Genomic DNA, 16,177 nt, shown 5'->3' on the forward strand with positions numbered 1-16,177 from the left:
GTCCAACAGGGTGGTATAGGGTGAAGGGGGCATGTAGCGGGTGAACAGTCTGGTGATCATTATACACACCAGCACCAAAGGGGGCAATTTAGGCCCTCCTGTAAACCACTTATCTTACAAATTTGAGGTGGAGGGTCAAAAGACCAAACAAGGAATAGCTGCTTGCTATTGGTCATGGTGCTAGAGGTAAGAGGCACCCAACAGGCTTAACACTCAGTTGAATCAGTGAATCATAGGGGCACAACTGACCTATAGATTCCTAGGAGGTAAGAAGTAGAAAAGATGGCTTCATTGATGTCAATTGGGATAATCAATGAAACTACTGTATATAGTGTATATACTTGACTATCAGTTGACCTCATGTATAAGCTGAAGACAGATTTTTGGGCCAAAAAATATGGATTTTGATATGGCCCATGGATAAATTGAGGGTAAAACCTAGGGGCACGTAACAAAGGATCTAAAGCATGAAGTAAAGGAAAACAATGCCAAAGAACTTAGAAAATTCTGGAAGGCAAAGCTGCTCATACTAAAGACTGGATGGATGAGAGAATGGAGGGGGTATCAGTGCTTCCATGACAGATTCTGCTCTTGCCTTTCACCCAGAGATGGTTCCTTTTTCAAAGTAAGAGTTAAAGTACAGTACTTACATTGACCTGTGGATAAATCAACCCAGGTTTTTTGGGTCAGTTTTCTAACCAAAATTTCTAGCCTTATACATTGGTATATACAGTAATATATTATCACCTTCTAGTAAGTGAGTACTAGGAAGCCAGCCATAACCTCCTCAAGCAGACTATTTCCTCTTTTCTTTTCCTCCAAATGACAGTCAGCATTCTGTACCAAGTGAATATGCCTAGTCTTCAGTAAGCTGGGTGCTTTTCTTTTATTACCTCATAAATACCTTCCTCCTGAAAAACCTACCCTTGAGCTTTCTTTAAAAAAAAACAGCTATGTATTTTTGTAGTTCCAAAGACATCAGGGTTCTGTCCCTCGAGTCTGCTGTTAGATATTCAGGTAGAAATATCTGAGATACCAAAAACAGATAAAGATTTAACGGATCCAGGGTCATATAGACCTATATCATTAATAAATCAGGATGCAAAGATATTAACAGCAATAATAGCAAATAGAATGAATAAATGTATATATATAGGGAAAGATTGATGTGGATTTGTGAAAGGAAGACAAATGTCTAATTTAGTAGGTAGAGTTTTGAGTAAAATACATGTAATGGGGACAACCAAATGAAAAGTAGGAATTTTGGCATTAGACATATTTAAAGCATTTGATTAAAAATAATTATGAAAAAGGTCTGAATGGGGGGTGGAAATAAAGGGTTTAATAGATCAATTATATTGTAATAATTCAATTAAAATAATAGTAAATTATGGAATAACAAATGAAATAAAAGTAACGAGAGATACAAAACAAGGATGCCCACTTTCACCAATATTATTTGCAATGGTGATAGAAATGCTAGCAAATATTATAAGGAAGACTAAAAATCTGGAAGGAATAGGGCTAGGAAAAAAGTATTAAATTAGTTTATTTGCTGATGATACTTTAGTAACTATTAAAGATTTAAAAGAAAAAATGGGAAAAATTAAAGAACAATTGAACTTATTTAGAGAGATGACAGGACTTCAGGTTAATTGGAATGAATCAGAAATGATGTTATTCAACTATACAAAAGAAGAAGAAATAGAGTTTGTGAAACAAAAAGATTTAGAGATAAGAATAAAAAGTAATATAAAATATTTAGTAACAAATATAATGAAAGATCTAAATGAAATGGAAACGAAAAATTTGGTTGGATTACGGAATGAAATTGAAAAAAATGGTGGAATATAAGGAAATAAAACTATCATGGTTTGGAAGAATAGCACTAGTTAAAATGAAAATCGTACCAAAATTAATTTTTTTTATTTAGAATGATACCATTAAAAATATCAGAAGCTGAATTAAATAAGTGGCAACAATTATTAAACATATATTGTAATGGAGGAAAAAGAACTAGAGTAAATAAACAATTTTGGCATAAATCTCAGGGAAAGGGAGGGTTAGGCCTCCCTAATATAAAGGGATATTATGAAGCTAATCAGTTAATATATGTAATAAAGGTATGTTAGGTACATCAGATCTGGACTGGTTGAAAACAGGAAAAGAAGAAATACATTTGAAAATAGGGAATATTTCCTTTAAAGAATTTAGTAGGAAAGGAATTAAAGAAATTGAAAAAACACTGATGAAAAATATACTAGAAATATGGAATAAATATAAAAAAGAATTATTGAATGAAAATTCATTGACAGTATCAATAATAATGGTAAAGTCATTCCTAAAGAATTTAAGAAATTTATTAGATAAGGAATTAAAGGAAAGGAAGATAGATAAAATAGAAAATTGGATAGAATTACAAATAGGAAGAGAAAATATAAAAGAGAAAAACTTAAGGGAATAAAAATTTTATTTCATTATATGGAAATAGAACAAAGGTCCAAAATTGGAAGAAAAAGAATATAGAAAAGGAAAAATATACGCAATTTGAACAAATAATTCAGAAAGGAAAAGAACTAGAGGAAAATAAAATTATGAAAGGAATACCTAGTAAAATGTAAAAAATATTAATGGAGAATAAAAGAAAAGAAATAAACCAAAATATTTGGAAAGAGATATCGGAAGAAGAATTCGGATGTAAATTTTTTGAAAATGTGTGGAATAAAATTTGGGAACAAAGAAATGTATTGGAAAGAATTAAGGGAAATTATTATAAGCTGATCTGGAAATGGTACTTGACACCAGTGATATTACATAACATAGATAAGAACAATTCAAAATATTGTTGGAGAGGATGTAATAAAGTAGGATCATATATACATATGTAAATATGTAAAAAACTTTTTGGGAAACAGTAATATTAGAAATAGAAAATATTATGAAAATAAGAGTAGACAGAAAAGGAAATATTGTATTGTTATCACTATATAATGATGTAGAATGGAAAAAAGAAGAAATCTTATAACAAATTTGCTTATAGCAGCGACATTAATTATAGTAAGAAGTTGGAAAACGAAAATAAATGTGGAACTGGAGAATTGGTATAAAGAAGTCTGGCAAATAGCGATTAATGATAAATTAACGTGTAAATTGAAAGTGAAGAAAGGATTATGGAAAAGAAATGGTTTTGATGAAATATGAAAAAAAATTGAAAAATTATCAAGAAAAGAAGATGGAAAATTACCTTCACGAGATGAATTAAAATTTTGGTTGGAGTATATGGATGGGAATGGCTCTGGGGAAGGGGTGCATTGAGGTGATATTTAGTATAAAATAAGTAAAGTGTTAAAGCATATATTTGTATGAAGCATAATAATTTGCATTGTAAAATTTAAAACTATTTTTTAAAAAGAAATATCTGAGATATTTGGAGAACATAAAATACAAGGAATCCTCCATCTTTGCATATGGTTTAATCAAGATTTCATAAGAATTGCTGTTGTCTGCAAAAAACATTTTATTTTATTTGTATATCATGCCTTTCTCTTTGTACAGGATCCAAGGCAGCTGAAATTCTCGAACAAAGATACTCACTTTCACAAACTTGTGGAATTGTTGACCACGTAGATGTCGGCAGACAACTAATATATGGTCTTGCTCCAGTTACATATTGATAACCTTGGTGGCATCTGTATTCCAGAACAGTTCCAACAGGATAGGTGTCATTTTCTTTCAGATTCCTTATTGTAGCATGCGGCTGCCTTGGTGGACTAAGGCAAACAACTGGAGTTAAAGGTAGACAGAAATTTTGTGAAAAGGTGAGAAGATGAAGGGTTTGGGTTAGGAGCACAAAATTCTGTTTAACCTATAAAGCCTTAATATTATTTCCCTAGATGAGACCTGGACCCCCACCCCCCTTTTTTTTAATTGAGTTAACTTGCTGAGTAATGCAGAGACATTTAATTGCCATCTGGATTATACCAGAGGAATGGAATATCTTCTTCAATGTGTAAGACACTCGTGGCATAAGTTTCAAGTTGCTCTCAATTCACAGAAAATGTGAGGTATCAAGTTTACATATTTTCAGATAACAGCCAGTTTATGGTATTTGGTACTACTCTTACTGTTATCTCATGTTTGTAGACAGTATCCAGGTGTTGCCAATACTAAGAAACATGCCCAGAATAATACTGGCAGATGATGCTCTAACCCAAGCACAAGGCCTCGGCCTATATTCAAAAGCCCTGTGCAAGCAATCCATTCAGACCTCTGGCAAAACCAATGTGTTTCTTTCAGTGCAGAATGCATTCTTGCCTTTCATCAGGGGATGGTTCCTTTTTTATATAAGAGTTAAAGTACAGTACAGTGGGCCTTTGTTATCCGCTGGGGTTTGGTTCCAGGATCTCCCGTGGATAACAAAATCCATGGATACTCAAGTTCCCTTCAATCCATAATAAAATGGTGTATCTTATATAAAATAGAAAATCAAGGTTTGCTATTTGGAATTTACACTTTTTCTCAATATTTTCAAGATGTGGATGCTTGAATCCGTGGATTAAAAAATCTGTGGATAAGGAGGGCCGACTGCTTACACTGATCTGTGGATAGGTCGACTCAGTTTTTTGGGGTCAGTTTTTGACTAAAGTGTCTAGACTTATACATAAGTATACACAGTAGTTCTGAGGAAATGCAACCCTCACCCAAAAATTATTTCCTGTTCTGCTCTACTTCCTATATCAATGCCCTGCTTTTCAATGAAGATCAGCTCCCAAAAAGCCCACAGTTAGGAGCTTATTGCATTAACAAATAAGCCAGTTTATTCTGGCTTGAATGCAGGATCCCAGATGCCCCCGGATGGTATCATCATCATCATAATATTTATTTAGATCCCGCTCTTCAGCCAAGGCTAGCAAAATGGCTTACAATTTATTACTACCAATCTAGCTGGGATGCTGCTGCCCGGATGCATCCTGGGTCAAAGCCTCGCTCAGCTGGCCAATTTTGAAGTCAGAAGCTCTCCGACTTCCAAAAAGTGCTGGCTGAGTGAGGCTTCAACCTGAGATGCATCTGGGTAGCAGCATCCCAGCTAGATTTGTGGCAATTTAGCTATGATAACATCCGGGGGCATCCCAGATACTGAATTCAAGCAGGAAGAAGTAAACCGGCTTATTTGTTAACACGATAAGCTCCTCAGAAAGACACAATACAGTATTGCTGTGTGGAGATGCTTGTGGCGTTTTGGAGATGCTTGTGCATGTTTGTGTGTGACAAACTCCAGCTTGTTCATCAGCTCTGACCTTATCTGGCACAATAGGTCCTGTTGTTGGTTACCCATGCACTATACCTCTGGACTGCTACTGCAGTATACTTTATGCCACACTTAAAAGAAAAAGAAAATAATAGTTGGAGATTAAAAATATAATAGAAGGTACAATGAAGTCAGGGAATCTATTAATAAGATATTCCACATTATGGGTACTGGGTACTAATTTACTCAGTTACAGCCATTGGAGGGGGAGGAGGGAGGGGAGATGCGGGGCTGGATAGTATGTGATGTAATAATGGTAATATTCAGTAAAGATTATATATGTTACATAGCATTGTGGACCATAAAACTTATAAATAAACTAATTATAGTTGGAGATTGGGGCAGGAATCTGAAAACATTTATTATGGAGCAATTATAAAAAATTGTAAATAAGCCTGTCTTAACTGATAAAGCTGCATATAGTCTGTGAAAGGCAGAGCTTGAGAAAGTTTTTTCCCCCTATAACTCCCAGAATCCTCCAGTCAGCGTGGCCACTGGAGGAAAAATCAGGGTTGATGATTTAAACACATTTATGGATGTTTGTAAATGGGGATGATATGATTAAATGGATATGTAGGCACGGACTGCATCTCTCTTCTTGACTCCGTATACTTTCTTATACGGCCTTGAGACTGGAATTTTCACAAACCTTCCTCCAGGATGGATTCACCTCAAGCTCAAAAGATGTTCTCTGCCCCTTTATTAAATAAAGCATTCCAAATTTATCTTCAGATGTGTTGGCTTTTAAGAAATCCAGGACCACAAAGAGCATGGTAGAAAGACAGTTGTCCTCAGTCCCACAATAGAGAAATCTGGAAGGTGCTAAGAATCTGTCTACCTCTACTAGTCTTTTTGTTCCATTAATCACCAGTCTGTTCCCACAACCAACTAAAATTCCCAGAATTTGATAGCATGGAACCAGGGCAGTTAAAGCGGGACCAAGCCAAATTATTTCTGAAGTGCGGATGTGGTTCAGAAGAGGATTCAGTGCATGCCTGTGCTCTACGGAGCAGATACCAGGCATACTCAATGCAGGAAATGTCTTTCTCATTCTCAAAAAAGAACAGAGTCCTGCAGCACCTTAAAGAAACAAATTATAGTGTGTGTGTGTGTTTGTGTGTATAGAGAGAGAGAGAGCGAGCATGTGTTTGTGTATCTATTTGTGATGTAATGGGTTATGATGCATGAAAATAACATGATGTAATAATGTTGTTAGTCTTCACAAGTCTCTTTGTTGTTTCCCCTGTAACAAACTAACAGTAAAAAACTGACAAATTAATTATAGTGTTCTATGGGACTATAGCATATTTCTTTTCTGATTCAGGAGCTCTCATGGACCACAGCCCACTCCATTTGTGATGAAATGGTTTATGATAATTAAAAATAACATGGGTGTGTTACAGACCACCCGTTTAGGGTGCGCCTGTAACCGGCCCTTTCCCTGACGGATCGGGGCCTCAGCTGGCACAGCGGTAGCCTTTGAGGCCCCAATCAGCCGCTTTCCAGGCTGTGGGGAAGTGGCTAAAGGCCGCTTCCCCGCAGCCTGGAAAAGGGGTGTCCTTGGAGCTTCAAGCCCCAAGGACACCCGGCGGCGACGGGGAGGAGGAGAAAGGGGCCGCTTGGCCCCTTTCTGCTCTGCATCGCTGGCGCAGCCATGTAAAGGCTGCGCCCAGTGACACAAAGGTGGAAGGAGCTCTGAAATGGAGCTCCTTCCGGGGCCGCGGAAAGGGCGCCCCAGGCGCCCTCGTGCGGCCCCAGTACGTCACTTCCACGCTGCCCCATTTGTAGGTGCCGCAGTCGTGATGTAGCAATGGTGGCCCCCATGTGGAACGGGCGCCACCATTTTGTGCACGCTCCATGCGTGCTAGGGTTAGGGGCGTGTGGAAGCAATGCCGCTTCCTAACCCTAGCACGCTCTTGCGCAACCCTAGCATGCACAGAGCGCGTACTTTGTGCGCATTTGTAATGCGCCAAGGTATAACAATTCACAATTCACAATTGTGTTGTTAATTTACAATTGTGTTGTTAATTCACAATTAACAATTCACAAGTAATAGACTAACACTACAAAAAAACCTGACCTTTGTTTGTTGGTCTTTTTAAAAAGGAAAGAGCAAAGCAATGCCAGGGCTCAGGAAAGACCTGAGTCCATCTAGAACCAAGCATTACACTCCACCTAATAAGGCTGCATCCAAACTGCAGAAATAATCCAGACTGATTGCTTTAACTGCCCTGGCTCAATGCTACAGGATTTGGGAACTGTAAACAAAAGAGAGATAGGAACAAACTAAGAATTATGAATTCAACAGAGCAACAGTTTGTGCAGAAAGATAAAGAAAAATAACTACAATGACCAGTGCAGAGAAATAGAAGACAACAACAATAAGGGAAGAATAAGAGATTATTTCACAAGATCCAAAAAACCAAAGGAATATTCAAGCCAAGGTCTGGGATGCTTTATGACAATAAAAATAGCATAATTCAAGGTCAGGAAGGAATAAAAAGATGTTGGATGCAATACACAGACGAATTATACAAAAGAGACAAAATTGACCTCTTTTCTGAGATTGTTCTTCACCCAAGAGGGGAAAGTGATCATCAACCTGTATGTGTGAATTTATGCAGTAGTTCGGGTCTGAGATCAAGGAGTAGGGCTGATCGATGTTTCACGAGGTGTGTCCAAAAGGTAGGCTTAGATGGGCCAGTGTTGATAATCTTGCAATATCAGATAGGCTTAGAACAGGGAAAGTGGAAAACTGGGCCAATACAATTCGGTTGCCTACAGCAGACTGGTTATCAGTTTCTAAAGCATGTACAAATCTGTGTCATATGCTGAAGAATTATCTATCAACCAGACCCTCGGCGAAAAACTACCAAAGAGGCAAATCACCTTGGTTTGACACTGAATGTAGAATGCTGAAAAAGAAATTAAAGTCAGCTTTGAGAGCTGCTCAGAGGTGTTCCTCTTCTCATATACAAACCCCATCAGGGCTAGCCTCAAGAAGAGCCCTCCCTCCATGGCATCTGCCTCCATCTGGATGGAGGGAATGAAAGGGCAGGCCCAACTCCATCAGGCCTGGCCTTGATTAAGAAGCAGAGCCCTCCAGTCCACCTGCCTTGGTCCAGGCCTCAGAGGGAGAGATGAAATGCTGGGCCTGATCCCCTTCTCCACCACCATTCCCTTCTCCTTTTGCATCATGACTTTTTAAGACTGAGGGCAGGGAACCGTCTAATTAAAAAGATTGTATGTATGGCGCTGTGTAAATTTACAGCGCTATATAAATAAAGCTTAATAATAATAATAATAATAATAATAATATGTTGTCCCTTAGAAAGTAATATAAAAAACTCATAAAACTAAAGAAACAAACCATGCTATTACAATTTGGGCTGGGCTCAAGATAGCAGTAAAGAGTCATAATTCAGCTATATTTTGGCATTCTGCTACAGGAATTTTAAAGAAAAGACTATTTTCATCTGATATCCCTATCCCAGCCAAGGTTTGGGAGGATTATTTTCAAGGGTTATTTGCTTTAAATGAACCTGTTGAGAAACAGCACTCAGATGAGGATCCTTTTTGTACTGAAACCCTCTCCCCCTGGCCACCACTCTCAGAAGACGAGATACAGTCTATTATTAAGGGCCTTAAAGATAACAAAGCACCGGGGGGGGGGATTTTTTACCAGCTGAATTATACAAAAAATATATTGACTAGTGAGTTCCTGTTTTGACAGGTCTATGCATATAAACAATACCTGTCAGATCCCTATCGGATGGAAGTTGGCAATAGTGGTTCCCATGTGTAAAAAAGGGAACAATAAGGAGCCCAGTAATTACAGGCCTGTTAGTCTAATACTGTATATATTGTTGCCAAAATTTACTCCTGATTCCTTTTGAAGAGACTTGAAAACTGGGTAACTGAAAAAGGTATTTTAATAGAAGAACAAGCAGGCTTTAGACAAAATAGATCCACCACTGATAACTGTTTCATTCTGAATCACATGATTGCCAAATATGCCAGCAAAGGGAAACATCTGTATGCTGCTTTTATCAATCTTTCTACAGCTTTTGATATGGTGAACAGAGAAATACTATGGAACAATTTGATCACCCATAAAATTGAATTAAGATTGTTGGTATTGATTAAAGCCTTATATACAGGCAAATATCTGAGAGTGTGACTTGGGATAAATGATGCTATGACAAATAGGATTGATACACAAAAAGGGTAAGACAAGGGTGTTTATTAGCACCACTGTTATTTAATATTAATGACCTGCCAGGTGAATTGAAGGACCTTGCATTCCATATGCTCAAAGTCTTAAATACATCTTGTAATATTTTGCTTTATGCTGATGATATGATATTGTTATCATATTCACAAGTTGGTATTCGTAGACTTTTAAGAAGACTTAGCTCTTATTGCCAGGATAATTTTTTAACCATCAATAAATCTAAGTCAAACATAGTGGTGTTTGGAAAAAGACAGCAGAGACACAGATGGAAATTAGAGGGTGAGGTAAGAGAAGAAGTGGATACCTTTTCTTATCTTGGAGTAATTTTCTGGTCCTATCATCATCAAAGGAGTTCACTCAAAGCAAAGGCACGTATGACTCTTATACTTAAAGCACACAGTTATCCTGGCATCTTAACCCCTATAATTAACGTATATAAAGTCAAGGTTACATCTATGCTTTTATATACAGCAGAAGTTGGGGGTTTAAATTCCATCTCAGTAGTAGAACAAGCATAGTCTCAACATCTGAGAAGTATCTTGGGCGTAGATAAAAGGACCTCAGCAACAGTTAGAGATGAACTAGAAATCTATTCAATCTCTTCACAAGCTAAAATCAGAGTGTGTGACTATTGGTGAAATATTATTATTATTATTATTATTATTATTATTATTATTATTATTTATATAGCGCTGTAGATTTGCACAGCACTGTACATAAGAACAACAAATATAAAAGAGTAAACCTGCCTATGGCGTACAGTCTAAGATATGATAGGATAATACAAATAAAACACATAGCATTACAGGAAATGGTTCAATAAAACAGGCAACAAAAAGAACATCAGATAGCAAATGACAATCGCGCAAAGTCTGGGAACGCTTCTCTGAACAGGATGGTTTTCAACTCCGTTTTGAAGCTGGTTAAAGAAGTGATGGCCCTTGCTTGCGAGGGAAGAAGGTTCCAGGAGTGAGGGGCAGCAAGTGAAAAGGGGTGAATCCTAGATGGGGCAGAGGAAATCCTGGGCTGAGACAGCAGACCTTGACTACTAGAACGGAGGGCCCGAGTGGGAAGGTGAGGAGAAAGAAGGTCTGATAAATAAGGGGGGGCAGCCCATGGAGGGCTTGAAACGTTGACAGCAGGAGCTTATACTGAATGCGGAAAGGGAGGGGGAGCCAGTGAAGGGATGCCAACACAGGAGAGATGTGGTCAGAGCAGTGGGCGGATGTGATAATGCGTGCAGCTGAATGCTCGACAGAAATTAAAGGGCGGAGGTGAGAAAGAGGAAGCCCAGCCTGGAGGACGTTATAGTAATCAAGTCATGAGATCGCTAGGACATGGACAAGGATCTTGGCAGTAGAGGCGGAGAGATATGGTCGGATTTTGGCAATATTGTATAAAAAGAATCTACAAGCCTTGGCTGTGGTCTGGATCTCAGGGGTACACGACAGAGAAGAGTCAAAATTAATGAAATGGAGCTAGATAGACTCCCAAGATTGTGACTTTTAGAACAGTTATAATCACATCCACAGTCTTCTGGGACCACGCAACTAACAAACTTTATAAGGAGCTGCAGTCTCCTTGTAACTTGTGTATTTAGTGATCAAGCAAAAAAGAGCATGTGACAAAGAATCTTGGATATTGAAACTCAAAAGGATATAGCCACACTTGGTAAGGTAGGCAACCCAAAATGGCTGAGCCGATAGAAAAAGGTCTGTTCTCAGGACAAGAGACTACTGTCAGAACAGAACATGGAGAAACAGAATGGTTCACAACTGGCAAAGGAGTCAGACAAGTCTGCATCGTTTCATCCTACCTGTTCAACTTGTATGCAGAACATATTATACGAAAAGCAGGCTTGGACACAGAAGAAGGAGAAGTGAAAATAGGAGGAACGAATATCAACGATCTAAGATATGCAGATGACACCATAGTGCTAGTGGAAAACCTTACAGGCCTGGAACACTTACTAAGGAAGATCAAGGAAGAAAGTGCAAAGGCAGGCCTACTGTGGAACCTAGGGGCCATTCAAACTACCTTTTATCCCAGTTCAGAAACAGATTAACCACAGGAAGTTCATAATTGGCCCCGATTCTTCCACAAGTGAATTCGAGGCTTTCACACCCATTCACGGGCAAATGCCCCTTGGTGTGGGTCTTTTGAAAGCGGAGTTTTACCTGTATCTTTTCAGAAAAACCGGGTCCGGCAAATATGAACTTGGCCCTGGTCATGATCAGGTCAAGTTCAGGGGAGGGATTTAGGTCAGAGGGAGGGCAGAGGGCGGAACATGCCTCCCCTTCATTGGGGTGAAGGAGGAGGAGGAGGAGGAGGAAGGGTGCCATGAAGGGCAGAATCAGGGTGAAGGAGGAGGAGGAGGAGGAGGAGGAGGAGGAGGAAGGGTGCCATGAAGGGCAGAATTAGAGCGAAGGAGGAGGAGGAGGAGGAGCAGTAGGAAGAATCAAGTTCAGGGGAGGGATTTAGGTCAGAGGGAGGGCAGAGGGCAGAAAATGCCTCCCCTTCATCGGGGTAAGGAGGAGGAGGAGGAGGAGGAGGAGGGAGGAGGCGGAAAGGTGCCATGAAGGGTAGAATCAGGGTGGAGGAGGAGGAGGAGGAGGAGGAGGAGGAGGAGGAGGAGGAGGAGGAGGAGGAGGAAGGGTGCCATGAAGGGCAGAATTAGAGCGAAGGAGGAGGAAGAGGAGCAGTAGGAAGAATCAAGTTCAGGGGAGGGATTTAGGTCAGAGGGAGGGCAGAGGGCGGAACATGCCTCCCCTTCATCGGGGTGAAGGAGGAGGAGGAGGAGGAGGAAGGGTGCCATGAAGGGCAGAATCAGGGAGAAGGAGGAGAAGGAGGAGGAGGAGGAGGAAGGGTGCCATGAAGGGCAGAATTAGGGCGAAGGAGGAGGAGGAGGAGGAGCAGTAGGAAGGATCAAGTTCAGAGGAGGGATTAGGTCAGAGGGAGGGAAGAAACGGAACATGCCTCCCCTCTCGCAGGCAGCTTTCTCTCTCTCTCTCTCTGTTTGTATTTTTATTTTTGACAAACTATGTGAATAGTTCTATTGATACATATAGATAGAATGTGTCTGCTTGTGCTACATTTCCCTTTCATTTGCTTTCTCCCGGCATGGCACCTCACTTTGCAAGGGGCTTTTTAAAAAAATTATTTCTTATATGCGAATGCTACAATGCGAAGTTTCTGTTTCAATTTGGCAAACTGATACAGAATGTTTTTGCTACATATGTGTATTCTGGGGTGGCAGAAAGCAAAGGATGCAGAGATGGCATTTTGGGGTGAGGAATTATTATTATTATTATTATTATTATTATTATTATTATTATTATTATTGTGATGGGAAGAGGATGCATGGGGGGGAGGCAAGGGCTTCAGAGGTAGCATTAGGCTGCAAGCGAAGGGGAGGCTAGAGGCTGGCATGTGGAAACCCATGACTTTGATGAAATCAGAAGTGAATTTGATTGAGAGCAAAGGAGCCTTCATTTTAAACCGGTACCACAAATGTGAACTTCAGAGGGGTAAATTACCCCGATCAAAGTAAAAGATAGTGGGCACTTGTTTCCGGAGAGATTGGGGGGGGGGGGGGCAACTGGATCTGTCCAGTTCCATCCAGGGCAAATGGGTGGGTGGGAATGGGGCCCTAAAATAGAAAAAGAAACAACAATGACCACCGAGGACCTTCACAAGTTCAACCTAGACAATGAAGAAATAGAAATCGTAAAAGAATTCCCATATCTGGGATCAAACACTGATAGAAATAGAGGCTGCAGTCAGGAAATCAGAAGAAGGTTAAGAATGGGGAGGGAAAAGATCCTAAAATGCAAAGGTTTACAACTAAGCACCAAAGTTAGAATCATACAAGCCATTGCATTCCCTATTGCCATGTACGGATCTGAGAGCTGGACAGTTAGGAAAGAAGATAGGAAGAAAATCCATTCATTTGAGATGCGGTGCTGGAGAAGAGTGCTGAGGATCCCATGGACAGCCAAAAGGACAAACACATGGGTCCTAGAGCAGATCAAGCTGGAAACCTCCCTGGAAACCAAGATGACCAAACTGAGCTGACAAAAATAAAAGCTGTACACACACTGACTCATATAAATATAAATTCACGCTTCTTAGCGATGCTCAAGATGCAGGGCATTTAGAGAGAGAAGGCTGAATCCATGAATCCATGCTGCTTAGTGAGGCTCAGCATGGAGGACCCTTTGGGATAGTCCTCCTGGAGAGAGAAGGCTGAAATGGAGGACTAAGTCTGGAGAAAGGAGGACCTGCTGGCAAGAGAGAAGGGGCAGTGCCAGTTTGTTTTGTTTTGCCCTTTCTAACCAACTAAACATTCATGTCAAGGGACTACCATTGCCTTTTTTTAAGCAGGGTGAGCCAGACTTTGTCCTCCTTTTCCTGCACATGGTCCTCCCTTTCAGCCTTCTCTCTCTCTCCTGCAGGAATCCCACAATGTCCTCCATTGTGGAGCAGGGATAATAACAGAGTGAGCCAGACTTGGTCCTCCTTTTCCCAGCCACTGTCCTCCATTTCAGTCTTCTCTCTCTCTCTCTCTCTCTCCAGGAGGAATATCCCAAAGGGTCCTCCATTTTGAGCAGGACTAAGAACAGGGAGAGCCAAGCTTGGTCCTCCTTTTCCAGGACATGGTCCTCCATTTCAGTCTTCTCTCTCTCTCTCTCTCTCTCTCTCTCTCTCTCCAGGAGGAATATCCCAAAGGGTCCTCCATTTTGAGCAGGACTAAAAACAGAGTGAGCCAGACTTGGTCCTCCCTTTCAGCCTTCTCTGTCTCTCCTGCAGGAATCCCACAATGTCCTCCATTATGGAGCAGGGATAATAACAGGGAGAGCCAAGCTTGGTCCTCCTTTTCCCAGCCACTGTCCTCCATTTCAGTCTTCTCTCTCTCTCTCTCTCTCTCTCTCTCTCTCTCTCCAGGAGGAATATCCCAAAGGCTCCTCCATTTTGAGCAGGACTAAGAACAGGGAGAGCCAAGCTTGGTCCTCCTTTTCCAGGACATGGTCCTCGATTTCAGTCTTCTCTCTCTCTCTCTCTCTCTCTCTCTCTCTATCTCCAGGAGGAATATCCCAAAGGCTCCTCCATTTTGAGCAGGACTAAAAACAGAGTGAGCCAGACTTGTTCCTCCTTTTCCAGGACATGGTCCTCCCTTTCAGCCTTCTCTGTCTCTCCTGCAGGAATCCCACAATGTCCTCCATTATGGAGCAGGGATAATAACAGAGTGAGCCAGACTTGGTCCTCCTTTTCCCAGCCACTGTCCTCCATTTCAGTCTTCTCTCTCTCTCTCTCTCTCCAGGAGGAATATCCCAAAGGGTCCTCCATTTTGAGCAGGACTGAGAACAGAGTGAGCCAGACTTGTTCCTCCTTTTCCAGGACATGGTCCTCGATTTCAGTCTTCTCTCTCTCTCTCTCTCTCTCTCTCCAGGAGGAATATCCCAAAGGCTCCTCCATTTTGAGCAGGACTAAGAACAGGGAGAGCCAAGCTTGGTCCTCCTTTTCCAGGACATGGTCCTCCATTTCAGTCTTCTCTCTCTCTCTCTCTCTCTCTCTCTCTCTCTCTCTCTCTCTCCAGGAGGAATATCCCAAAGGCTCCTCCATTTTGAGCAGGACTAAGAACAGGGAGAGCCAAGCTTGGTCCTCCTTTTCCAGGACATGGTCCTCCATTTCAGTCTTCTCTCTCTCTCTCTCTCTCTCTCTCTCTCTCTCTCCAGGAGGAATATCCCAAAGGGTCCTCCATTTTGAGCAGGACTAAAAACAGAGTGAGCCAGACTTGGTCCTCCCTTTCAGCCTTCTCTGTCTCTCCTGCAGGAATCCCACAATGTCCTCCATTATGGAGCAGGGATAATAACAGGGAGAGCCAAGCTTGGTCCTCCTTTTCCCAGCCACTGTCCTCCATTTCAGTCTTCTCTCTCTCTCTCTCTCTCCAGGAGGAATATCCCAAAGGGTCCTCCATTTTGAGCAGGACTAAGAACAGGGAGAGCCAAGCTTGGTCCTCCTTTTCCAGGACATGGTCCTCGATTTCAGTCTTCTCTCTCTCTCTCTCCAGGAGGAATATCCCAAAGGCTCCTCCATTTTGAGCAGGGATAATAACAGAGTGAGCCAGACTTGGTCCTCCTTTTCCCAGCCACTGTCCTCCATTTCAGCCTTCTCTCTCTCTCTCTCTCTCTCTCTCCCAAAGGGTCCTCCATGTTGAGCCTCATTAAGGAGCATGGACCCCTAGGCCCAGCTTCCAATTTGGAGGGCGTCCTCCATTCCTAGGGGCCTGCCTGGTGGCCATTGGGGCAAGTGGGGCCCCGTCCCACCCAGGGGCCCAGGGCCCTCCTTACCCACCCTCGGGGGGCCCGTCTTCCTGGGAGAGATACAGGGGGGCCACCATCAGGAGCCCAGAGCAGCAGCAGTAGCAGCCCCAGGCGAGAGGCAGGCGCCCCATGGAGCCCAGGAGAGGCCCTCCTCTCTCCCCAGAACGCTCGGCCCCAGCGCCAGCTGCGCAAAGGAACCGTTGGCCGGAGAATCTGGCTGCCAGGGCAGGGTAGGCCTGCTCCTCCTTTTCCCGGACGCCTCCTACATTGATTCCTTCCCTGTCCGGGAGGAATCCCAGGACGTCGCCCATT

The 16,177-nt window shown here is 41.6% G+C and overlaps 1 protein-coding gene across 1 annotated transcript in view; it reads right to left on the reverse strand.

Moving 5' to 3' along the window:
* The window catches only part of CR1 (complement C3b/C4b receptor 1 (Knops blood group)), a 134,390-nt gene extending 118,214 nt beyond the window's left edge, over window positions 1–16,176 (reverse strand). The window contains exons 1-2 of the mRNA XM_089518282.1: window positions 15,897–16,176; window positions 3,595–3,783 (exon numbers count right to left, since the gene is read on the reverse strand). Of these exons, the coding sequence (XP_089374408.1) occupies window positions 3,595–3,783; window positions 15,897–16,176 (469 nt within the window). The remainder of the gene's footprint in view (window positions 1–3,594; window positions 3,784–15,896) is intronic.
* Window position 16,177: the final 1 nt, after the last annotated feature.

The sequence above is a fragment of the Sceloporus occidentalis genome, unplaced genomic scaffold (assembly GCF_023333645.1).
Source record: "Sceloporus occidentalis isolate IW3139 unplaced genomic scaffold, rSceOcc1.0.p SCAF_3, whole genome shotgun sequence".
Taxonomy (NCBI): domain Eukaryota; kingdom Metazoa; phylum Chordata; class Lepidosauria; order Squamata; family Phrynosomatidae; genus Sceloporus; species Sceloporus occidentalis.